Source organism: Colletotrichum spaethianum (assembly GCF_022836535.1).
Source record: "Colletotrichum spaethianum MAFF 239500 DNA, contig14, whole genome shotgun sequence".
NCBI classification, from domain to species: Eukaryota; Fungi; Ascomycota; class Sordariomycetes; order Glomerellales; family Glomerellaceae; genus Colletotrichum; species Colletotrichum spaethianum.
In genome coordinates this window covers 512,215-535,987 of record NW_026054784.1, presented here as the reverse complement: position 1 = coordinate 535,987, position 23,773 = coordinate 512,215, and the positions used below count along the sequence as shown (strand labels likewise).

Here is a 23,773-nt window from a genome sequence, read left to right as displayed (position 1 = left end):
CATTCGGGCGAGGGGTTAGGGAGATGGGGAGGGGGCGTGTTGCCCGCGGGGAACCTTCGGAACGATATCACGAAAAATCTCTTCTTTCTCTCCTTACCCCCCGTTTGACTTGATGAAAGCAAAGCCAATATCAAAAAAGGAGTCAAACAAAAACCAAACAACGGGTGTTTTGCGTTCATATATCTCGCGCGCGGGCAAAAGGGGAAATCACTTTTTTACATCGGGAAAACGGATCCTCAAAAAAGAGAAACGGCTTTGCTTGTCTTGTCACCTCTGTGGCCCCCTCGCGCTTAGGAATATGAGTGATGACAGGGTCGCCCTGAATGGCAATCTAACGTGTCAGTGTGTTGGCAACTGTTCTCTGGGCTGTGTTGGCTGTGCGAGGATTGCGACTGGCGTTGTGTAACGTGGTTGATGTTCTCGTGCATGGAGCATCGCATCCCATTTCTAGTGATTTCCTCCGAATCTGCCGCCAGACTGACCATCTCCTAATCATAACGAGGACCATTCGTGATCTTTGAACCACCATATACTTGCTCACAAGCGCCATCGATCTGGGACCCCCCACCCAAGCTACCGTTACTGCCCCCTTCCAAATACTTTGACACTCCCATCCCCGCCGACGAAGTACAACAATTCCGTCTCCTCTACTGCCCTCTCCCCGTTGCCGTCCCCTCCGGCCGTGATCCTCAGCACTCCACTGACGTCGCTCGCGTTGCCCGTGTCCAAGAGTCTGAGACTAATAACCATCTCCGCGGCGTGCGCCAGCCCGAGGACGAGGCTCGCGTGTTCCTTCTCCAGCGTTGTAGCTTGTGGCGCCACGAGAGGTTCGTCTGCCGCGATGGTGGTGATGGTTGCATGTACTTTCTGCTCACTTGTCAGTCGGTAATCCTTTACTCAGCAAGCAGGGGTGGCGGTGGTGGAACAAGGCACAGTAAAAGATTGCGACCGAAGCATGAGACATCTCGTAACAAAGACAGGGCTCGGGGCGCGCTTACCTCTTGCACGTCGAGCAGCATATTCCTAAACGCGAGGCCAGTGAGATCCTCGCCAGAGGCAGCGACGAGGAGGTCCGGCTGGTCCAGAATCAATACCGTCTTCGCATCCGCGGCGGATACATCCACAATCGCCCCCTCGAGCTGGCGCTGGATGTCCAGCAGCTTCGCCCCGCGGAGGACTCTCCGACCCTTGACTGCCGGCTGCGCGGCCTTGTCCTTTGAAAACAACCCGCTCAGCCCGTCAACGAAGACGAACTTGCCACTTCGTCCCAACCCCTCGAGGTCGAGACCCTGTGGTGGGGGGCGTCAGTATGCGTCTCATGTGAGCCGGCCCCTCTCACCAATTGCTTGGGAAAATCTCATCGATGGAGGGGTAAAAAAAAATTGAGTGAGGGGCAGATGAAGCACGCATGGGAGAGGGCAAACGTACCAGTCTACCGGCGCCCTCCTTCCAGAACGCGAAATCTCTCATGAAGCTCACAAAGACCACGCGGACGTCCTCCGTCGGCGACGGTTCCTCGGTGGCGGCGGGTTTTCGGAGGTAGGAGTACAGGTAGCGCAGGACGAGCCAGTTTGTGCTGGCGCCGAGGACGCTGGTCAGGAGGATCTGGGCGCATTCGGCCGGGAGGGCGAGGTAGCTCTCCAGCACGTGGGGTATCCTCGTGGCCATGTTTGTATTCTGTAGTGAGATTCGTGAAAGGGGTATATGAAAATGCGTGTGGTGAGGCTTGTCATGTAAGTGAGGCCTTGGACTTGGAGTCACGGTGCATTTTGCACTTGACGTGGATGGTGGGGCAGTTGTCACAGTGAAGACCAGGCTCGACACTGTGCCTTCAAGTCGGCTCGTCTTTCGATCTCGTGCTTTACTCGTGTCATTGAGAGCCAACTGAAGTTTGGGTAAATTGACGTTGACAAGATGTATACGAGAATTCTCATATTGTCCAAAGTGTTCGATCATTTTAGCTGACAGGTCTCAAAATACATTATCAATGCAGAACGCTGCCGGCTTATTATCCGAGCCATTGGCCCAGCCCAACAACTTCATCCTGACCCTGCCTCACAGGCGTGATATAGTTGCCCTTGGACGACTGAATTACAAAACGTATGCCGGCCCCCCAAGATAACGACAACATCCCTATGGTACTTGGTGGTCCCCGGAAAAGTCGCCATAATGAATCGCAGCTTCTTATCCGTATGATTGAAATTGACGCTGTGATATGGGCCACCGGATCACTCGCATCAGGATGAGTGGCTTTCAGTAGATCCGGACTGGGAAGTTGCAGGGGTTGATCACTTTACATTGGATCTACGATCCAATATCATGCTTCTGCTGCATGTCTCGGCCAGTTCGATCCGATCCGAACTTCGAAGAAAGTCATGCGGGGTTACATATGATAGTGGTGAAGCGTTGGGATTTAACCTCCAAAACCCGGAGGGTCGGACATCCCACGTACACATTCCGTGCACCTCACATTGCCGCTAAAGACGGCATATCTTCAAAAGCACACACCCACAAAGATGTCCGACCAAGTCCCACCGCTCATCACGCTCGAAGAGCACTTCATCGCCCCGGACGTCTTCTCCGAGCTGTCCGACATCTACGGCGAACAACTCAAGCACCTCCCGGATGTCGCGGCCCGTCTGCAAGACGTCGGGCCCCTCCGCCTGTCCGACATGGACACGAACCGCATCGCCCTCCAAATCGTATCCCACGCCCCGGGTCTCGGTGCGCGACCGCTGGCACTCAGCCGCCTCGCCAACGACACGCTCGCGGGCGCCGTACGGGACAATTCATCCCGGCTGGCGGGGTTCGCGGTGCTGCCGATGGCCGATCCTGAGGCTGCGGCAGCGGAGCTCCGGCGATGTGTCCGGGAGCTGGGGTTCGTCGGCGCCCTGGTGGATGCGCACGTGGACGGGACGCATTACGACGACAGACGGTTCTGGCCCGTCTTCGTCGCGGCGGCGGAGCTTGACGTGCCCATCTATCTGCACCCGACCTTTCCGTCGGAGCGTCAGCTCCCGGCGTACGAAGGGAGCTACGAGCCCGGCGCCGCGCGGAGTCTCGGGTCCAGCGGGTTCGGCTGGCATCAGGACACCGGGCTCGGCGTCCTCAAGCTCTTCGCCGTCGGCTTGTTCGACGCGGTGCCGGGGCTGAAGATCATCATCGGGCACTTTGGCGAGATGCTCCCCTTCATGATGGAGCGCGTGGAGAAGCTCTCGATCCGCTGGGGCGCGCGGCAGCGCAAGTGGCGGCAGGTCTGGGAGGATAACATCTGGATCACGACGAGTGGGGTATGGGGCCTGGCGCCTATGGCTTGTGTGCTCAAGAACACGCCCATCGACCACGTTCTCTACAGCGTGGACTACCCGTTCGAGAAGAACGAGAACGGGCTGGCGTGGGTCCGGGAGCTGCGGGACAGCGGGATGGTCACGACGGAGGAACTCGAGAAGATTGCCTACCGGAATGCTGAGAAGCTCCTACAAGTCAAGGCACCGGTTGTCGCCGGTGAGAGCAGGCAGCCATGAGGCTCCGAGGGATTCCTTGCTCGGGACGAGGAGCTTAATTGAACGTCCTCTGATATACTTAACAGAGGGTCCTCGTCCTCGTCTTCAACGCATGACTGGCTGCTGTCATCTCCACTGCCCCATCTGCATCTTTTCGCTCCCCGCCCACGATGTGCCCTTCTTCTCGTCTTCCATCCACCCCGTCACCCACTCACACGGTCTCTGTGGCTCAGTTGGAAGAGCGTTGGTCTCATATTCAGTTTGTTGAAATGACTCTGGAATACACTCCAGGGACATCCAAAGGTCGCAAGTTCGAGCCTTGCCAGGGACACTTTAGCTTTTGCATTTGCGACGATGATCTTTTTGACTAGCACTATTGCGTTTGCGGGTGACATTGAGCAATTATGGCTATGAGGCTATGAATACAGGTGGTTGATAACAACTTGCGCTTGATGCTGCTTTGATCATCTCGAGAGAAATTGCGGCAGTCACCAACAATTTCCATATTGCTAGAGGAATGGTTGCGAAGACTCAAGTCGTAGAAACGAGAGGGCGGCCGCGAGCATCAACGAGATTATGAAACAGACTTGGTATTGTTTGGTGCACATATTCCTTAGTCTCAGTCAAACGCGAGCTTTTCCAAGCACTCATCTCAACATCCCCCGACGACATTCTCTTGTCCACAGCTCATACATCTGCAATCTTCACTCAGGATGCACCCACCGAGCACAAAGCCAATGTGGGGTCTGTTGTCCTGGCTGGCGCACACAAAACGGCCAAAAACCAAAAGTCCACACAGCAAATGCAACCAACCCCGGTGGTGCATGACGAGGACGGCACCAAAGCAAAAACAAAAGGAATGCGCCGAGGGGGAATCGAACCCCCGGCTCCCCGACGCTGCTTGATGGCAACGGAGAATTTTACCACTAAACCATCGGCGCACTTTGATGACTCGTGAATTGAGATGTCAGGAGTCCGTGGTTGTGGGTCTATGAATGCTCGACAACGACACACCGAGTCCAGGTTTGAGCGAGGTCCCGCTCCGGCCCGTGATAGCATCCAGGGCTCGGTGGACAGCGACACAAGACCGGAAGCCGCTGGTCGTGGTCAATTGCAGTGAATTGAGTTACTGTTCCATCTCATGGCTCAGTCAGGATGTTATTATGGATATCATCGCTAGATTCGACCGAAGATTGCGCAGTAATACAAAATGTGAATGTGTACACATGTTCAACACTATTAAAACAAGTATAAAATAGCAGTTTTAATCATTAAGTCACACTAAATGCTCGGAAACCGGGCAGAATAACCCTGAATTCTTTCCAAAGACTCAGGTCAGTCATAACATAATCAGCTGATTATTCCAGCCTTTCCACATTCTTACCCATCAACTCTCAATCACACGCAGCCCTCGACGACGCTGCATCGCGTTACAGTAGCGGCAACTCTACTACCTGCTAAAGAAGACGGAATTGCAGTCTTTCGCTTTAGGGGTCGAATCAGTTCCGTCTTCTCAGAGATGTCACGCAGTGTCCCGTGGGAGACTAATGCTCGGACAGCATGCCGAAGGAACCAAGCAAGACACCGCCTGCGGGAACGAGACGGACTTGCAATTTGAGTCTCTAGCACTGACTTGTCCTTCCGCTCGCAATGGCGAGCAGAGCCGTTCAAAACCTCTTTGGTAAACCTTTGCTTCTCTTTGGGGTTCTCGGCTTGAGACGCCGACTATAGACCGATAGACACATTGCCAGGACCAGCGTCATGCTTACACGCCAGCGCCGCACACTATGCAGACTCAAGCCTCACCATCCGCTCGCAACCCTCACAGTCCCGATAAAACGACAGCAGCCCATCGATTCCGCTACGCTGTGATCACCAGTCCATCCTTCATTCAATCCCTTGTGAATGGTATATCAGCCTCCCCGACTTCTGCCTCTGCAAAAGCTAGTGCCGACTGGGCGGCACGCGCACTCGTATCACGGTTGTACAGTCATTCATCGCGTCCATTGGTGATTCCATCATGTTGCATGTGCCTACTTCAATGTGTGCGGGGCTATGACAAGTCTCCAAACCACATGGCACTTTGATGTCAACTACACAGACATGAGATGCGGCGCGTCCACCGCAGTCGGTCGACGCATCTAGTACCGAGCCACATGGAGAGGCAGGAAATGGGCAAGCTTCAGGGTTGATACACACCGCTCTACCTTTGTGCCTGTTACCTCCGTTGCTCGTTTTATGTCCTCCACGCCTGCTGCCTCTCTTGTCTAGTTTTCTTTGGTCCCTCCAAGTGCTGGGATCATGGATGGATGGTGGAGATGACGGGCAGGTGATGGAATAAGAAAGGCAGGATACAATTTAGATCTGGCTCAATGCCTTAAATAACGTGCCAAGGTTGATGGTATGAGGCTGGGGACCACGGTCATGATCGCCGTACATAGCTGACAGGAGGTTCGGATCATGTTGAGACGTGCCATAGAGACAACACCCCAGCAGAGGGCTCGTCCAAAGGCGGCTATTTTCAGCCTCGAACCCAAGGGGACCGAGTCGATCACCTCTTCTACAATCTATAAACACGGACAACACCTGAGACGGGAGCGGGAGTTGCCGCTGGCCGGTCCGCTCGAATTTCAAGCTTGAAACCATCCGACGGCGTCGGTCGCAGGTTGTGAGACTGGGTTCAGGTGCTCGCGAGACGGGCAGGGCTGAGACGCGTGATGGAAACAAGCAAACGTTGCATGGGGCAGGCACGCACTCTACTGTTGCGATTTCGAGCAAACACTTGCCTATGTCCTGTTCTTCATAACAAGTTGATTAGAAGAGTCCCCCGTGTAGTGACGGATACCACGGTTGTGCGCTGTACTGATCTTCAGCGGCTCGATTACTAACCCGCCGGCAGGTCGGCGGGATGTCACGGTCATACTGTAATAGTAACAGCAGAGCGGCCCACAGAGACGCGATGCAGCGGAGAGCAGAGCAGGCGAGCTTACCAACCCGTCCGTTGGTCGGGCAGGCGGGCGGAACCTCCATGATTCGCCGATCAGGACCCGCAGACGCGGGCAGATAACCGACTCGCTTCGACTTGCCCGCAGCGCCGCACCGACAAGCGCACCTGTGTCCTGTCACCCTGCTCTGCCATCAACCCGTCAAACTCAGGCCGGGTCGTCTGTTTGCCCTGTTCGCACGAGCCGACGTCCGTGGCGACTCCCACACGGAGGGAGAAAAAAAAAACCCCCGAGACCCCTGATTAGCGGATAAATACCACCAGGAACCACTGGATCCATGGAAACCCATCCAGGCTGAAAGAGGGAACTCGGGGCGGCTGGTGGGGGTTGAGTTCGAGGGTCGAGACCGGAGCCCCGAGCTGACCGGGGGGGAAGCACAACTCGATGGAACTCTCCCACCGGGGTTTGTGTGTGCCTAGGCACATTGCAGTGCAGGACCCAGAACCTTGACGGTTCCGCTGCCGCGGTCTGTCTGCTGTTCGAAAACGGTTGGAGAATATTGAGTGTGGGTAGCCCCCTCACGAGTGAAATAGAGTGAGTGAGACAGACGCCCGGAGACACTCAGATCCTCGAGTTCAGACGATGCGGCACCGTGTGACACTCGACACGGACCCCGGTACTGAAGTGTCTGCATCTCTGCTGCTGCTGCTGGCGCAGGCCTGCAATGAAAAGGACTGGGCACTTTGCACCGGCGAATGTATAAGAGACAGGCTGTCGCCCATTCGCAGTCTGGCGCGGGCTGCCGACTGCGTATCTCCCATTGATAGTGTCTCCCCCAACGTCACTGCAGCCGACCACTCCGTCCCCCGACCGTACGACGACGAATTACATCACATCGCATCTAGCAGTGTTGATTGGGTCAAACGATAAGCACGAAGAGACGGGATCGTTGCCGTCGACGTTCCAAAGTGTCCGTCTCCGGTTCTCTTCCAAGTCGCTCGGCGACCCCTTCACCTGACACCACAGCCAAAACGGCTCTCCCAAAGACAGGTGTGCAGTAGTGTGTGCGCGTAGCGTTTGCTTGCTTGTTTGAACTGCTGTGTTTTCAGAAAGCTGCTGTCCTGTTGTGCTCTGTGTCTCGCGTGTCTGCAGCGGGTGTGTCGGTGAATGCCACTGAAGGGTGCCGTCCCCCAAATCCCCGCAATCCTACCCCTCGCGCCCCGCCTCGCGACATTCTTCGCCCGACGTGGCCGAGCCCCGTTGCTTTCTCCGCCGCCTATCCAGCCGAGTCTTCGACCGCCCCCCGCTGATCGGCTCTAAGCAGACGCTCCAGGCTCCCTAGGCCTACGCTCGAGTCCACGGGACACACTTGGGTCAGCCCTCCGCCGAGCACAATTTGCGAGCAAAAACTTCACCTCCTTCGCCATTGACGACGAGCCCTTCAGACGAGTCCAACGAGCATCATGTGGTCCAGCAAACGTGCTTCTCCCCCCGCCGCGGCCAGTAGCCCAACCGAAGTGGAGGCTGCTGCGCCCGTCACCACCAGACAGAAGAACCCCGGTCGTCGTATTGCCCAGATTGTGAAGCTTAAGCCCGAGTTTATCGACAAGTACAAGGAGGTCCATGCCAACGTCTGGCCCGAGGTTCTCAAGCAGATCAAGGAGTGCAACATTGTCGACTGTAGGTGCCCGACACCGTCACGGGAAGCCCCCCAGAAGCTGACCCCCAAACAGACAGCATCTGGCACGAGCCCGATTCACGCATTTTGTTCGCCACCTTCAAGTATGTCGGCTACGACTGGGCCGGCGACATGGAGAAGATGAAGGAAAATCCGAAAGTGCGCGAGTGGTGGGCCATGACCGACGGTTGGCAGGAGTCGGTGGTCCCCGGCGCCGTGAGCAGCGAGGCCGGCGAGCCGTCGTGGTGGAAGCCCGTCGAGGAGGTGTTTTACACGCCTTGAGAACGGGTATCGAGTGTATTGCATTTGTAGTCAACGACCAACCGAATAATGAGCGTTTTCGTCTTGATCACGCCCGGGTAGCCTAGTCAGCCCTTTGCTGGCAGACGCATTGAGGTACATGCCATTGCTCGAAGCACGGCGTACTAGTGACTGTCCATCCGGGATCATTTGAAGCCGCCAAATAGCCCGCCGAAGACGCCGCCGGATCCCCCGCCGCCTCCGCGCTGCCCGTGCCGCCTCGCCTCGGTCCTGATCCATTCTTCGAGGAAGGCGCGGTCCGTCAACTTTTTCGCGTCGTGAACCTTTGTCTGGATCTGGGCTTCTTGGTTGTCGAAGCTCAACAGCGTCGGGATCGACGTGATCATGTAGGTCATGCCCAGCCCCCCGCTCATGACGTCGGGAGAGTCAAACTCGACCGTGCAGTAACCGACACCGCCCTCAGCCTCACCCACGCCGGATTCCACAATGGATCGAATTAGAGGCGCCACGACTCGACACGTCCCGCACCAGGATGTGGTCCACAGGGTTATCAGAGGTGTTCGAGAGGAGGACGAGAGGAGCTGGTAGGTATGGAAGTCATCGGGACGTCGGACACTGGAAGCGGCGGCAGGAGGTTAGCGGGCGGCTGATGGCAAGTAACCGAACATGCATGGAATGGCGGACGAATTGGAACGAGCGTGTAAAGAAGCATGCAGTGTCCCACTCACGATGCGTAGATCTGGTTCTTGGCAGGTCTGTTACGAGACGTGGAGAAGGGGGCAACGGCGGCTGCGAAGGGTTGCTTGAACGGCGCGATCCGAATACCATTGGCAAGGGGAGTGTCGCAGGTCCGGAGGGCGCTGCGGGCGGTATGTCTTAGGAGCTGCATAATGAATCGCGGTCAAAGATACTTTCTCTGCGCATATGCACGTCGTGTGGTGCTGAATGACGTCGTTGAAGGCCGTCTCGTGATGTGTCGCGATGCAACTCGAGATGCTGATATGCGACAGAATCTTGGAAGGGAGGACGTGGGAAGGCCGACACGAGGGATCAAGTCGCGAGATGTGCCAATGGGAAAGAGAGAGAGCAACGAGAGTCGGTGTCTGAGGGGTGTGAGCTAGCAAGGAAATCGTGCTTGACAGAGCCGGGGTTTGCTTAGCTGCCGTTGTCTGTCAAGTCGTTCATCTGGAGATTCAGTAGGAAATCGAGTCCAGCTTCCGTACGCCTACGGGTCGGTTGTTGCTTGGCTGCTTAGGGTAGCTCCTTTCCTGGCAGGTGCAGATGCGGACGCTGACACGCTTAAACTACGGCTGTTTCTCATTGGGGGGAGAGGGAAGGCGCCATGCCATGTGTGGGGTCGAAGGTCTTTGCGCACGATGACGTTGTGGCGCTGCGGCTTGGGGTGACATAAGCAGGCGGTTTGCAGATTCTGCAGGGATCCCATCTGCGGTTTCGCGGATTTGGGGGGGACGGCACCAGCGGCAATCAGCTGAAAGGACTCTTGGCACCCTTTTGATGGACGAGGGTTTGTTCTACCCGTTTTCCAACGTCGAATATATTGGATCTTTTGTTCTAATCCTGTCCAGATGAGCCGCATACGACGGTCGCAAGCATTCGCGTATAATATCGACCGAGATATTGAGGCACGCACCTTATTTATATCTGACACCGCCCCCAAGCCTCATGCGAAAAGGGCAACCCTGGCCATGATTATAATTTCCCCATGGGAAAAGTGCGCGACTGACAGTTGCCGTCGCATGGCATCCGAAGATCAGCAAAAGGACAGCAGACCGCGCGCGACGAGTGTGGTTGCTTCGAGGGCCCCCTTTCGAGTCACTTGGGCGTCTTGTCCCCGGGTTTGGCGTCACCGCCTTGCTATCGGCTTCGACCGCTGATTCACGTTGCCCCCTCCCTTCCTCCCACTCCTACCGATTCAAGTGGAGAAGAAGGGCTGTGCCCATGGACGATGGAACTCGCAAGCGTGGAGCCGCAAGATACTCTGCGGCCAGTCAGACGTCAGCAACGTGCCTCCAGTAGCCTCCAGTAGCCTCGCTTTTTAGGGGTCCCTGAATCCCGGGGCCAGGATCCAGATGCGCACACCATCCATCAGCCTGGGCATGTGGCCCGTTGCTCACCTCCTTCGACCATCGCAGCTCTGGAATCGAGTCACCTGCCCGTCTGTCAGGGTTGTCGAGTCTATCAAGTGGACGAACGTCTCCTTTGCCCTCCAGCCCAAGACCCCCACAGAACCCGCCCGAAGCGACTCTTCCAAGACAGGGAGCATAAATCCCGGCGTGTTGTTGTCGTCTTTGACACTTGACTCGGTGGTCAGCCAATCCTGGTACTGGCCTGCCGATATCCCATTTCGTCCCATGTCCCCCCTCCAGCTTGACGGAGCATAACAACACTCTGCTCAACCTCAACCGCCCCATTCCACCATAAAGCTCGAGGTTCATCCTTGATCTGCTGGTCGTCTGCCACTACGTGAGACGCTACCCCCATCATTATTTAATCAGAACCAAACAGGGCGTTATAGCTACTGACGCCATCGCTCTGCACGGGCCCTGAACGAACGCCTCTTGTCCCGTCCACCGTCTGCCGCTTTTGGGTGCAGTCGTTTGTCGGTATACAAGGAAGGCTGTCTATCTCCTATCGACAGATTCGTCGCGACGCTATTTCATCTTTGTCCACCCCGCCTTCAACTCTACTCCTCCTCGCTCCCCTCTGCGTTCAACGCCGCGAGCTCATCATCCTCATCTTGCATACTCCCTTGGAGAATTTGTAATCTGTCGAGACCGCATTGCTAGGCGGCTGCTTCGGCTTTATCCATCCCCGGCTCTTTGACTTCTGCAACCTTATCTGGTCTTTGGGTGCACGGTTGGTCTAGAAGAATCATGCCCGACCGAACTTGAGATCAACCTTCAGTCGAACCACTGCACCCCTTCTCTCTTGGCGACCCTTGACTCGTCTCCTTTCACCTTTCTCATCTCTTTACACGACTTGCAGAATCTTGGCATTATCAACAGACGCGACACCGATTACAGTACTAGCCTTGCCCCTTTTTTTTTTCTTCCCTCTCTCCCCATTTGGGCCGGAAAACTGTCGAGAAATCGGTAACCATGGCAGGCATTCTGACTTGGAAGAGCCGATTTGGAGGCGTTTTTGGCAATAAACCCAAAAACCTGACCAACGAAGAGCAAAATGCCAGCATTCCAAAATGGAGTATGGGCGTCCTCAACGACCCGACAACGATCGAAGTACCCGGTTAGTACACCCGCGACTTGCACTCCTCAAAGACTCCATGTTGACATTATACAGGCTCCGTTCTTCTCCTCGCCAGCCATCGCAATGAGCCCCTGGGCTTGCGCAATGCGCCCGCCAGAACTTCTCACTCTTCCATCCCCACAGGGTTCCCGGAGCCGCCTGAGACGCCTAGCGGTCGTCCTTCCCCCGGGCATCCAGCTCCAGCGGATGAGGCCAAGACCACAAAGGACGGAATCATCCTCAACCCCCAACCGGAAGAGTCGGCCAACGATCCCCTCAACTGGCCCGCATGGCGGCGCGACTGCGCGCTGCTGTCTCTCGGCTTCTACTGCATGGTCGGCGGAGGCATGACCCCCTTGCTTGCTGCCGGCTTCACCAACGTGGCCCAAGACTACCACATCGAGACGGAAACGGTCTCGTTGACCACTGGCTTGTACATGATGGGCATGGGTCTCGGCTCCGTCATCTTCTCGCCTACGGCTATCCTGTATGGAAAGAGGCCGGTCTACCTGTTCAGCGCAGTCATCTTCATTATCAGTTCGGTCTGGGCCGCCGTGTCGCCCAACTTCACGTCTCTCATCCTGGCCAGAATCTTCCAGGGCATCGCCGTGAGCCCCGTCGAGTGTCTCCCGTCGGCCACCATCGCCGAGATCTTCTTCCTCCACGAGCGTGCGTTCCGCATCGGCATTTACACGCTGCTGCTGCTCGGCGGAAAGAACCTGGTGCCGCTCATCAGCGCCGTCGTCATCCAAGCCTTGGGATGGCGATGGGTGTTCTGGTAAGTCGTCACGTTCCTAACCCATCTAGAATACAAACCATGACTCACACGCTTTATAGGGTCGTTGCGATGGTCGTCGCATTCTGCGGCGTGCTTCTGTTCTTCTTCGTGCCCGAGACGTTCTGGGACCGGACGCCAGTTCCCAAGTCACGGAAGCCATCTCGAAGGCCAAGCTTCGGGCGTAGGCAGTCATCACGTCGCGACATTCCTCAAGGGTCTGCGGATGTTATCACAGCCTCCGCCAGCCCTGCTCTACAGTCGCCGCATACTCCTTCGCACCACAAGGACCTGCACGTCGGGTTCGCTTTCGACCCCAGCCAGGAAAAGGAAGACGTTGAGAAGAACGCTGACAACGGCTCCGACGCTCACAACACTGCGCCCGGCCCCCGCCCCTCGGGCACCTCGGGTACCCCCACCTCGGGATCGGACTACTTCGCCAATGCGCCCGCCATTGAGAGCGAAAAGTTCGCCACGGACTCTTTGGACGTCCACTCCCCGCCAAAGGCCCTGGCCTACACCCACGCCCTCCGCCACCAGCCCGCAAAGTCCTTCACCGAGCAGCTGAAGCCCTGGAACGGCCGCCTCAACCATGACAAGTGGTTCAAGGTCATGCTCCGGCCCTTTGTCCTGTTCGCCTACCCGGCGGTGCTGTGGTCCTCGGTCGTCTACGCCCTGTCGGTTGGCTGGCTGATTGTCGTCTCCGAGTCGGTGGCCCTCATCTACCGCAACCGCGAGTCTTACAACTTCAATGCCCTGCAGACGGGCCTCGTCTACCTGTCCCCCTTCATTGGAGGCATCCTCGGCACGGCCGTCGCCGGCAAGGTCAGTGACATCATCGTCAAGGCCATGGCCCGCCGCAACGGTGGCCTATACGAGCCCGAGTTCCGTCTCGTCATGGCCGCGCCCGTTGCCGTCACCACCGTCATCGGCCTCATGGGCTTCGGATGGTCCGCGCAGGAGCGCGACCACTGGATCGTGCCCACCATCTTTTTCGGTCTCATCTCGTTCGGCTGCACGCTGGGGTCCACGACCTCCATCACGTTCTGCGTGGACAGCTACCGACAGTACGCGGGCGAGGCGCTCGTCACGCTCAACTTTAGCAAGAACATCTTCCACGGGCTGGTCTTTAGCCTCTTCGTCACGCACTGGCTCACCGACGACGGGCCCAAGATGGTCTTTATCTGGCTGGGCGTCATCCAGCTCATCTTCCTCTTCTTCTCCATCCCGATGTATCTGTACGGCAAGCGGGCGCGCATGTGGACCGTGAGGAAGAATTTTATGGAGAAGCTTTGATGAGTTGCTGCATTCTTGGGTTGAGTTTGGGTGCATCGTGCATGATGCTGGAGTTGCATGTCAAAGCGTTTGATTTGTGCGTCACACAGATTGTTTCTTGCATCATGACAGCGTCGTACATGGTCTTTACCGCCAGAAGGGTTTCTGTCGTTTACAATTTCGGTACAATTTGATGATGTCTTTGGATGGACTTTGGAGGGTCGGATCAGTGGACCCTGGCGTTTAGGTCTTTTGGTGGTTGTTTTCACCATGCATGTCCCCGGTTCTCACGATACCTTTTTAGAACTCTTGCATCCTAGAACAGATCAGAGCAACTTCGGTTCTCAAGAGCATAAAACTTGTTTCTACCGTTCACGATTTTTGAGCAAGAGAATTGATGGCATTGGTACCGCAGTCCGTCCCGTGCGCAAGATCTTGCAACACTATAGTTAACGGCCAAACACCATCACGAGAGACGTCGAACCGGCAACACCAGAAGAGTCAACGCCATGACAATACTCGTTCCCCCAGCCGCCAATCCGACACCAAGTATCCCACACATCACCTGATTAGACACATCCGGCCCCTATGTCCCGTCAACAAGCAACCACCCAGCCGCCCGCTCACCTCACAAACGTTAAGAAACATGACCCCTACAGCCGCCCCTCTCCCGTGGGATAACCAACGCCACCAGCCATCCGGCAAAAAGATGTACAAACGCAAAAGAATTGCGCCGAGGGGGAATCGAACCCCCGGCTCCCCGACGCTGCTTGATGGCAACGGAGAATTTTACCACTAAACCATCGGCGCAGACGAATAGCCACTTCTTGTGGATGCTTCGGTGCGGCCCAGACTGCGCTCATGGCTGGCGGGGCGAGAGAACCCTCTGTGGGTTCTCGTCTTTCGAGTGGTGGGATTACAGATATTGTGCGCGGGATATCTACGGAAATTGCAAATTGGCGGCGGCGGGGGCGTGGAAAGTCTGGATGGGGACCTCGACGGGGCCAGGCAGGTAGCAGGGGGGCGGGCTTGACCGGAGCCGGTGGGACTTGTTCCCACACCGGCGACACAACCGGGCGTGCGTTTTAGCTTAATCCGACATCCTTGGTCCACGTCCGAGTACGACGGGGGAGGCGGGGACTGCGGTTCGGTCCCATGTCCCGTGGTGGTTGCTTTCTAGCTGGGGATGACCGGGCCCCAGAGCGCGATGACGTTGTGTTTAGTCTGTTTGCTTCGATGGGTGTTCTGCGTTGAAGCGTGGTGCAAACTGGTCTGTTGAGAGACTTGTTCGCATCTGCTCCTGTACCGCTGCATCTGCGAACGTTGGTACGGAAAAGTGAGCCTGCGCGGCATCTTTGCTTGTTCTCGATGCCATGGACTATGGCCTTTGAGGGTTTTACCAGGCTGGTAGCTCGCAGCCAGCTTACACAGACCTATGCCTGACCCACAAGGGGCGGCTGGTTGCGTGGTGCCCAAGTTCAGTCTCATGACAGTAGCTGAGGCTCCAGCCAGTCAAGTCGCCATCATGGATCACCATCACATTGGAAGTCAGGACTTCGTATTAGGCTGATGAAGGTGTCGACATACGAATCGTCTCGTGTCTTGTCTGGGTCTCATTACGTCGGGTCTGTACGTCATTGTTCATCGCCACATAAACATCACCGCCCGTCTTCACGTGGAGTCTCAGTGTCGGCCGGATTTCCTTGATTCGCGTCTGTCATAATGTTCACTCCTTGCCGTACCAGAAACTTCCCCTATCCATCAAGGGTGTTGATATTCATCCCATCCCTTACGTGTCTACCCGTCAACCCCAGCCAGTGTCTGCCGAGTTGAGGACGGCATCTTACGTTGGCATCCCAGCCAGCCAGCGTAAGTCGCGACCATCATCAGATGAGAGAGTTGGAAGTTTTGTGCTTAGAAGCCAGCGGCCTCAAGCAGGAGACCCAAGCTGTTCGCGGTCTCGAACTGGGTGTAGGAGCGGACGCTCAGCTCCTGGAGGATCATCTCCTGCTTCTCCTCGAGCTGCTCCACGTATTTGCTGAACTCATCGGCCACACCCTGGTCGTAGTCGATAAAGTCGGCCAAATTGGCTGTGTCAGACAGGCTCGCGGACGCCGTCGACGGGTCGCCGATGGGGACAGTGGCGGGCTGCTCGTTGTCGGATTCCAAGTCGCACGCCTCACTAGCAGGGCCGGAAGTGTCGGCATCATCAGAGGCGCCAGCGTCAGCGTCGGCGTTCTGCTTGATGACGCGATCGTGAAAGCGAGCAATGAAGATCTCAATGTCGGTACCCACGTACTCAACGCCTCTCTTCAGCCTGGGTGTCCAGTCAGTATACAAGCCATATTCACGTGTATTCCGTGATGAACGCTTAAAGAAAGACGGCAATCAAAGGTAGTGAAGGGAGATGAAAGGCGAAAGGTACATACCGGTTGGCAAGCGACTTGTGGCAAGCTTCACGCAACATGGCAAGCTTGCCGTTGCGAGTGGCCTTGTGATAGTCCGCCTTCTTTGAGCGGGTGATGCAAGTAGTGCGGAAAGCACGGTACTCAAGGGATCCCCTGCGTCTCGCCTCCTTTCTGTTGGGAGGGAGTCTTCGCAGAAAGTCGCGCGTTCTCTTGGTGTTGGGGTTGTCACTGTAGACACCTCCTTTCTTGCGCCCGTCACCCGCCATGGTTGCTGTTGGATTTCTGCTGTTTTTCCTTGGGTACTATTTGACTTGTGAGCGCGTGTGAATATCAAGTGTGTATTTGGCTTTCTTACTTTGTATTGTCCTACCTGACCTCTTTAGGCAGGCTGGATTGTTGTGATGTGGGTGGGTGGAAGAAAGAAAGTCGGTTGAGGGGTGAGAGATGAGAATGAAATACTCTTTGGGCGGCATACCAACCGATCGGTCCGTATGAGTAGTTAGCTTCAAGAGAAAACAGAAAGCAGGAAGGAGCGATACGTAAGGAAAGAACGGTCGACGGAGCCCGGCGCAGTAAGAAAAGGCAAAAACAATCTGAAAGGGAATTCAGCCTCCTGAGTGCACAGTAATCATAGATGGTCAAGAAACTCATTTAAAGGCAGTTATTCTTCATATATGGGCTAGGAGTTGCGACCTTGCTATTACTCTTGGCCATTCTCTGTGATGTAATTGAATAGTTCTTTATCCTTCTTGTAATTCCAGAACCCTGGCCCTTGTGTTAATACAGGCACATTCCCAAGATATGTTTAGCTCAATACATAGATGAGTTATGTCTTCAAAGCAAGATAGCAGGACGATGTAGTTGTTGACACTCTCGAATTTCGATAATACACTTTGTTTTGCTTATCGTAGCTAGCTGACATGCCGATGTCGTGAACTTGACCCCACTCGTCAAGTGAATTCTCGCCACAGATACAGCCTGATCTCCCTCCAGCACGAAATGGGACATATTGGATTGTGTCGCATGAACATCTCGTCAGTTTAGCAAAAACTTGCGCCAAGTCAAAGGAAAACCCTTCTGAAAATGGCGTTTTGTTTCCAGATGGACCCGAGCTCCGAGAAAAACCAAGACATTGTGCCACACCTACATGTTTTCATCCTGCACGTGGAAGATACAGAGAGACAGTCATGAACTGGATCTCTTATGTGTTACATTTGCTCCTTATTATTGAAGGTGGTCCATGCAGCGCTTAGCAATCATTCCTGGAACCATAGTCAAATCCAGTTGGAAATGACGGCATGAGGAGATACTATCGACCATCACTAGATATAATACAAATAAGTAACTCTGTCCTATTGGAACAATGATCAAAAGTCTTGACTTTCATAGATTAAGTTTATAAAAATCATTGAAATCTTTACTCAGTTTCCACTAACCCTCCAAAACCCACCTCAACCCTTCCACCATCTCCTCCTCCGCCTCAATCGCCCTCCTCAACCCGGGCGCCTTCAGCCAGAACGTATGCGGCCATCCTGTCACAACCTCAACCCGGACCTCAACCCCGGCCTCCGTCAGCGCCATCGCATAGCAAACCCCGTCCGAGTACAGCGTATCATTACTGCACACCTGTACCCATGTCCTCGGCATTCCCCTCAGTTCCTCCGGTTTGGCTTCGAGCGGCAGCGTCTCCAGCCCGTCTCTCGGCGAAACCCGCCGGAATACATTCCCCAAAGTACTCGTGAAAGATGGCGAGGCGGAGGTATACGCATGCCGAAGATATTCCGGGACGAAGTCCAGAGAGCCGCCGCCGTCGCTGGTCACGGGACACCGGAGCACGACGCCGTGGAAGCTACCACGTGGCGCGAGTTGCGAGACGGTGGTCGCGAGCTGCCCACCGCTCGAGGAGCCGAAGAGTACGAGCTTCGCGGACGAGTGGCGGGAGCGGACGTGGGTGAAGGCGTCAAGCGAGTCAGATACGCAGGTCGACGCAGAAAAGGTCGGCATGAGCCTATATCCCACGGAATACACCGTCGCACCTGCAAAGTCGTTGACGATTCGCCTGCATGCGAGTTCTTCACTATCTGCCTCACCAACGTACAGTCCGCCGCCATGGTAGTAGACCACTACGAACCCATCGTTTTTGGACGTCGAGTCGAGGCTATCGTCGAAGAAGCGGAGAATCGGGATGGCGAAGCCGTCGAGGCTTGACGAGGTGGTCATTTTCTGCGTCGAGAAGTGCGAGAGATGATGATATGGCCCCTCGGGGCTGAGCATACGGGCGTTCAGCTGTCTACATTCTTCCGCGTAAACGGGCTGGCGATCAAGAGGTGAGCTGTAAAGTTTCTTCGGGGCCTTGAGACCTGCTTCTTCCTCGAAGGTGAGCCAGGCAGGATCTAGAGGGGGTGCTTCTTTGAGGATGAAGTGGTTCAATGAGTCCATGGCGAGTTTGCGTGAATGAGATTAGTAGCGAGCATAGGACGCCTAGCAAACCTAACAGGGCCAGTGAATCGACGAGAGTGACGGTATATAGCATCCGCACGACGCTTGTAGCCAGGTGGAAAGTTAGATACTTTTAAGCTGAGAATTGAGACTGACGATGTGGGTGGGGTAGTCGGTGATTCCGGGCTTTTGATGTCGCGATTAGATCTCATTTATCCGGCAGTAGTGCCGAGTTTCGGAGCGGGCGTAAGCGCAACCCTGAGCGCCGCATTGTAGCAGAGTTCGGTGGGCTGGCTATCCGACATCCAAAGGTTAATTTGCACGGGTTTCTCATACTGCTGGTAAGAAAGGGGGCTGTTTTGGCGAATGGTTGCTAGTTTGGGTCGGATAAAGGACACTGGGGTTACCGCCGAGGACGTAAACTCCGAACGGAAAAATTCAACCGAACTGTAGCGCTCGTCAGATATGCGTCGGACACTTTGTCGAGCACCGCGGATGGGCATCAGGTATTGAAACAATGCGCTTGGTACAAAAGGTCGATATTAATGTCCACTGGGTTGATTCCCTCCCCTCGGACCGATCGCCTATCTACAATGCTAGAGTACACAAAGGGAATCGAAGAGCGAACGCGTCTATAGCACCGAGAGATCGCCGAACTTCTCCTGCAGAGGGTATTAGCATGCCGGAGCGCACCTGCGTTGCAGATTGACCGTACCTTGTATCCCGGAACGGACCAGCGGCCCTTGGAGACGAGCTGGGAGGTCTTCTCGTCGATCGAGGGCTCGGCGGCGGCAACGTCGTCCTGCGATCATTGTAAGCATCCAAACGCGTGCAATTGCCATTCCCCGGGTCGGCACGTACGACAGTGAGGTCCTCGAAGGGACGAGCGGACTCGATGTTGGTCAGAGTCTTCTCGAGGTCCTTGAGCTCGAGGTCGACCTTCTGCTTGGTGGCCTCGGCGTTCTTGACAGCCTCGACCTCGAAGGCCTCGATGGCCTTGATCTGGCGGCTAACGTCGTAGGTGGCGGGCTTGAAGGCGGTGAAGCGCTTCTCGATCTCGTCGACGACGGCCTGGTTCTTGAGGACGGAGCGGTAGTGGGCGAAGTCGACGGTCGTGGGGAGCTCCGAGAGCTGCTGAACGCGGCGGCGAGCGGTCTCGTTGCGCTGCTTGAAGGCCTGGAGAGAGGCAGCGGTCTGGCCGCGCAGGCCGAGCGAGGTGGTGACCTTGGCCCAGTCGAGCTTGAGAGCTGCGCTTCGCTGTTGCAGGGGAAGAAGAAATTAGCTCAGGCCCGGCTTCAAGGGAGCAGAACCGCGGGTGCGCGGCCCAATTGGCGGCATCGTCGGGAATTGCATCAATCGGTAGGAGGGTACGATCGAAAACGGATGGGATATACGTACTGCGGCCATTTTGAGGATATGTTGAGGGTTCGGGGGAGTGGAGAGGGAGTTGCGTCGACGTGAGGTTGTTGATTGACTTTGCCGAACGGAAAGCAGAGAAAGAGCCGGGATGAACTGGGTCACACGGAAGATCACGTGATAGCCGCACGGATGTGGCACTTGGTTGGCGGGAGCAAACGGTTAGATGGTGGGGCAGAGCTCCCTGCGAATTCGGTCTGAGCCAATACGCGAGAATCGAGGGGTAACTCAACTCGATCTGTATGAACGAACTGCAGCATATCTCGGAATGTAATTGATGAACCATTGACGATGCTTGCACGTTTCACGATATACACAGAACTAAGACGAAAACGCCGATTATCATGACCTCTTATTGCGAAAGAGACTTTTCGGAGTCAACTCCCTGGGAATTGTACATGCCAACCCGTGCCGTCCTTTTTGCCGTTATCGAGATTTTGAGAAACTATCTTTGGCCGTAGCCGTCGCTAAATACTCAATGCCATAATCGAGTTGACGATATCATTGTCGTTCTCCTTCAGGGCCTTGATGGCCTTCTTCCGGCTGACGTTGGCCTGGGTCATGACCAGCTCAATATCCTTGTCCTCGATGCCCTCAGCATCAACCTCCTCGCCGTCATCTTCCTCCTCGTCCTTCTTGGCCTCGGCGTCGGCGGCCTTGCTGGGCTCAGCGTGGCTGTGGCCAGCGTGGTCGTGCTCACCACCGGCAGCGGCGAGCTGCTGGCGGCAGCCTGCTGGGCAGTGGCGTTAAGGTCCTCAATCTTGGCCTCACCGAAGACGCTGGGACACAGTGTCAGCTTCCGCATGTCTTGCGGTCTGGCGCGCCTGTGACTTACATGTAGGTGTTGCTGTTGGGGGACTTGTAGACCTCGGGGTTGTTGATGACGAAGAGGATCTGGGACGTGGGTCAGCCTTGTTGAACCCCCGCTTCGCACTGTACCACCTCCAAAGGCACCGGCGCTTCTTTCTCAGACACTCACGTTCTTGGGGCGACGGAGAGTGACGCGGGTGATGCCCTGCACTCTCGTCAGGTGCAGCTTCTCGAGGGCCTTGCGGGCCTTCTTCTCGTTGCGGGAGTGGATGATGGCGGTGGAGCCGGAGGGAAGGCCCTCGGCCTCCTCGCCCTCAACCTCGGAGTCGGAGCTCTCGTCCTCGTGCTCCTCGACGGAGACCTTCTTGGTCTCGTCATCGGGAAGCTCTTCAACGCGGGGGTTGGCCATTTTGTCGACTGTGAACCGCGGAAAAAATTGTTAGCTGCGGGGTTCTTTTTTTGGTGGTGGTGGTGTGGTGGGAGCTAGGATCGCGCAAAGAAGCTGATTTGGCGAGCTTCGGGTTTGGTGTGTCTGTGGGAAAAAATAGGGAATTGCCAACTTTTCGCACAAAATTCGGTCGAGCAGCCGTGGCTTCGTCGTTTGGGCAATGGCGTCAAAAATTCCGTCAGGGGCACAGCGGTACTTACCAAAGTTTAGAACGAGGGAATCTCGACTCGACGTGGGGGAATATTCGGTGGCTTGTGGTTTGAAGGAGAGATCGTAGAAAATTGATAGGGTTTGCAGAACACTGACTGCGGGCAGGAGCACCTCTGGCGACTGGGGAGTATTAGGTAAGCAAACAGCCGGTCGGTCCCCAGCTCAGAATCCCCAGATGCACGCGGTTGCAAGGTCCTTTAAAGAGACGAATGACATCCTGCCCGTTATTTCTACAAGGCTGAGGGAGAGCCTGACGTTGTCTACAAGTCTCGGACATTGGGCTGGGCGGAGAAACGCTGGGTTTCGTGGGCGATTCCGCGGCAGATACAACATACATACATGCACGCCAGAAAAGTTCATGATCGTCAGAATTACAGAGTCTCAAAGGAAAACCGAAAAAAATCTTTACTCCGTGTCCCCGTCACGAGCCAACCAATCTATTTTTCTGATTGTGCCATGAATTCATTTTTTGTCTCTGAATTTCCGTATTTGACGCCGGTCATCATATGATTGATGATGATTGTGACATACAGCCCTTCCAGTTACGGAGCAAAAGAGATGTGCAGCAACCCAATGCTGCGGTGATGCAGACCAAACCGGATCCCATGCTGTCACGCTCTAAACCAGCCCCGTAGTCTTCAAAGTCAACCCCATAGACGTCCCAATCGCAAGTCCATTACGCCGCGGCCTTGACCTTGGCCAGCTCCTTGCGCTGCTCGAAACGGCGCTGCTTCTTGAGGCGGAGGACCTTGAAGCGGTCAAAGTCGGTGAGGTTCTTTCTCCGCTCGATCTGGGTGCTGCGCTTGAACCAGTTGGTCTCCTTCCACTTGGCGTCGATCTCGGACTTCTCCCAGAACTTCTTGACGGTGCCGGTGCGGGCGCCACGGGGCAGGCCCTCGACCTTGAGGGAAGAGAGGAGGGCGTTGGCGAGAGAGATGGGCTGGCGGGGAACGGCGAGCTGAGCGTCTGAGGAGGGGCCGTCGACCAGAGCCTATAATTCGAACTTGATGTTAGAATTCTGTTTCCTTCTATAACAGTGCATGTGTGCGCGCGCGCTCAGAAGCAATCGTATCGGGGGGAGGAGCAGGATCAGGAGGAGCTGTCGTAACGTACGCGCTTGTGGTCGATGATCTCGACGATAGTCGCCAGGCGGCCGGCGTAGGGGCTGTTGCCCTGGAGAAGGACGACACGGCCGACCTCGACCAGTCGCCACTTAGAACCCTCGATGGTAGCGTCACCCATTTTGCTGGTCGGTCTGGAAGTTGGATCGCGAAGTTAGAAATCGGTGATGCGGACTCGGAGTGGTGTTTTTGTTTGGTTGTGGAGGGGCGCGTCGACTTACCAGACGTCGAAGATTTGCTGCTGGTTAGTGGTGATGGAGTTCGAAGTCACGTTTCGGCACAGCGGTTTTTTTGTCGAGTTGCGTCGATTTCCAGACGCACAAGCTTGGGGACCTTAGGGCAAGAGCGTTTTTCGACTGTCGGAAGGTGCGATTTGCCGAGCCGAGTGGGTATTTCCAAAAATGGCCTAGCTGGGCGGTCAGCGGTCGTCGCCCACCTCATGGTGCTCATGCTGCATGGCGCGTGCCCCACCAACGACAGAACTTTTTTTTTCTCTTCAGCTTAAAGGTGCAGTTCTTCGTGCTTCCTCTTCTATGTCTACTCTCCCTTCTTTACCAGCTTCGAGGTGCAAAAACATGGCCCTCAACGACGAGGCTGCAGAATGAACAAAGGTATGTTTACAATTCCAATCTTCTCGTACCCGCCCTCTCCTGGAATGATGAGAACAATTTGCGATTGATTTCATTCGGTGGCCCTCTTTCGCCGGAGCGGCTATATCGTCTGAATATATGATATTCAATTTCTTACATATTCTGACCTCCAACCTTGACATTACCTCTCTTGTCTGATCTCCATTGGGATGCACGTTGCTGACTCCGCATTCAGGTACCAGTATAGCCACTCAATATCACGTTAATAGAATTCATGCATTATCTTCTGATCATCGTCTCGTTTCATTCCGTGAAGTTATACCGCTCAATTTTCTGCCGGGTCCACCCGCTTATTTTGTATCCTGCCGTATGGCAAGTACCCTCTTCGCTGTGGCCTGCATTAGTCTATTCATAGCTGTGTATTAAACTGTGAATGTTGATAACAGCAACCCGCTGTGCGATGATCAACAATGTTTGTCCCATTAATCATACTGTACCAAAGTGTTTACGAGACGGAACCAAGGGTCAACATTTTGGTCTGCAGGAAATATTACAAATCACTGAACGTCAAACTTAACCGACTTTCAGTCATCCTTGTATCAGCAAAGTCGTGATATTCATGCTATGAAC

General features: G+C 55.3%; 9 protein-coding genes and 3 non-coding genes across 12 annotated transcripts; 4 read left to right on the top strand and 8 right to left on the bottom strand.

Moving 5' to 3' along the window:
• Positions 1–579: 579 nt before the first annotated feature.
• ColSpa_06130 (elongator complex protein 6) lies at positions 580–1,668 on the bottom strand (the record flags this gene model as incomplete). The annotated part of the gene is made up of 3 exons (XM_049272342.1): positions 580–867; positions 999–1,289; positions 1,429–1,668. The coding sequence occupies 3 exons, from the start codon at positions 1,666–1,668 to the stop codon at positions 580–582; spliced, it is 819 nt and encodes a 272-aa protein (XP_049128299.1).
• An 848-nt stretch (positions 1,669–2,516) lies between these two features.
• On the top strand, positions 2,517–3,524 carry ColSpa_06129 (decarboxylase orsB; the record flags this gene model as incomplete). The annotated part of the gene is made up of 1 exon (XM_049272341.1): positions 2,517–3,524. One exon carries the CDS (start codon positions 2,517–2,519, stop codon positions 3,522–3,524), a length of 1,008 nt encoding a protein of 335 aa, XP_049128298.1.
• Positions 3,525–3,721: 197 nt separating this feature from the next.
• Positions 3,722–3,834, top strand: ColSpa_tRNA_166. Its single transcript has 2 exons — positions 3,722–3,758; positions 3,799–3,834. It is a non-coding gene; the product is annotated as a tRNA-Met (tRNA).
• Positions 3,835–4,363: 529 nt separating this feature from the next.
• Positions 4,364–4,444, bottom strand: ColSpa_tRNA_164. The gene is given in 2 exon segments: positions 4,364–4,398; positions 4,409–4,444. It is a non-coding gene; the product is annotated as a tRNA-Gly (tRNA).
• A 3,467-nt stretch (positions 4,445–7,911) lies between these two features.
• On the top strand, positions 7,912–8,408 carry ColSpa_06128 (L-rhamnose mutarotase; the record flags this gene model as incomplete). Its single annotated transcript, XM_049272340.1, has 2 exons — positions 7,912–8,128; positions 8,182–8,408. The coding sequence occupies 2 exons, from the start codon at positions 7,912–7,914 to the stop codon at positions 8,406–8,408; spliced, it is 444 nt and encodes a 147-aa protein (XP_049128297.1).
• A 164-nt stretch (positions 8,409–8,572) lies between these two features.
• ColSpa_06127 (thioredoxin domain-containing protein) lies at positions 8,573–9,276 on the bottom strand (the record flags this gene model as incomplete). The annotated part of the gene is made up of 2 exons (XM_049272339.1): positions 8,573–9,002; positions 9,116–9,276. 2 exons carry the CDS (start codon positions 9,274–9,276, stop codon positions 8,573–8,575), a joined length of 591 nt encoding a protein of 196 aa, XP_049128296.1.
• Positions 9,277–11,506: 2,230 nt separating this feature from the next.
• ColSpa_06126 (putative MFS-type transporter) lies at positions 11,507–13,722 on the top strand (the record flags this gene model as incomplete). The annotated part of the gene is made up of 3 exons (XM_049272338.1): positions 11,507–11,651; positions 11,706–12,429; positions 12,489–13,722. 3 exons carry the CDS (start codon positions 11,507–11,509, stop codon positions 13,720–13,722), a joined length of 2,103 nt encoding a protein of 700 aa, XP_049128295.1.
• A 708-nt stretch (positions 13,723–14,430) lies between these two features.
• On the bottom strand, positions 14,431–14,511 carry ColSpa_tRNA_163. Its single transcript is given in 2 exon segments — positions 14,431–14,465; positions 14,476–14,511. It is a non-coding gene; the product is annotated as a tRNA-Gly (tRNA).
• A 1,104-nt stretch (positions 14,512–15,615) lies between these two features.
• ColSpa_06125 (uncharacterized protein) lies at positions 15,616–16,375 on the bottom strand (the record flags this gene model as incomplete). Its single annotated transcript, XM_049272337.1, has 2 exons — positions 15,616–16,018; positions 16,131–16,375. 2 exons carry the CDS (start codon positions 16,373–16,375, stop codon positions 15,616–15,618), a joined length of 648 nt encoding a protein of 215 aa, XP_049128294.1.
• Positions 16,376–17,540: 1,165 nt separating this feature from the next.
• On the bottom strand, positions 17,541–18,548 carry ColSpa_06124 (AB hydrolase superfamily protein; the record flags this gene model as incomplete). Its single annotated transcript, XM_049272336.1, has 2 exons — positions 17,541–18,168; positions 18,208–18,548. 2 exons carry the CDS (start codon positions 18,546–18,548, stop codon positions 17,541–17,543), a joined length of 969 nt encoding a protein of 322 aa, XP_049128293.1.
• Positions 18,549–19,180: 632 nt separating this feature from the next.
• On the bottom strand, positions 19,181–19,955 carry ColSpa_06123 (ATP synthase subunit d, mitochondrial; the record flags this gene model as incomplete). The annotated part of the gene is made up of 4 exons (XM_049272335.1): positions 19,181–19,210; positions 19,264–19,350; positions 19,410–19,805; positions 19,947–19,955. 4 exons carry the CDS (start codon positions 19,953–19,955, stop codon positions 19,181–19,183), a joined length of 522 nt encoding a protein of 173 aa, XP_049128292.1.
• Positions 19,956–22,108: 2,153 nt separating this feature from the next.
• ColSpa_06122 (60S ribosomal protein L14-A) lies at positions 22,109–22,674 on the bottom strand (the record flags this gene model as incomplete). Its single annotated transcript, XM_049272334.1, has 2 exons — positions 22,109–22,423; positions 22,546–22,674. The coding sequence occupies 2 exons, from the start codon at positions 22,672–22,674 to the stop codon at positions 22,109–22,111; spliced, it is 444 nt and encodes a 147-aa protein (XP_049128291.1).
• Positions 22,675–23,773: the final 1,099 nt, after the last annotated feature.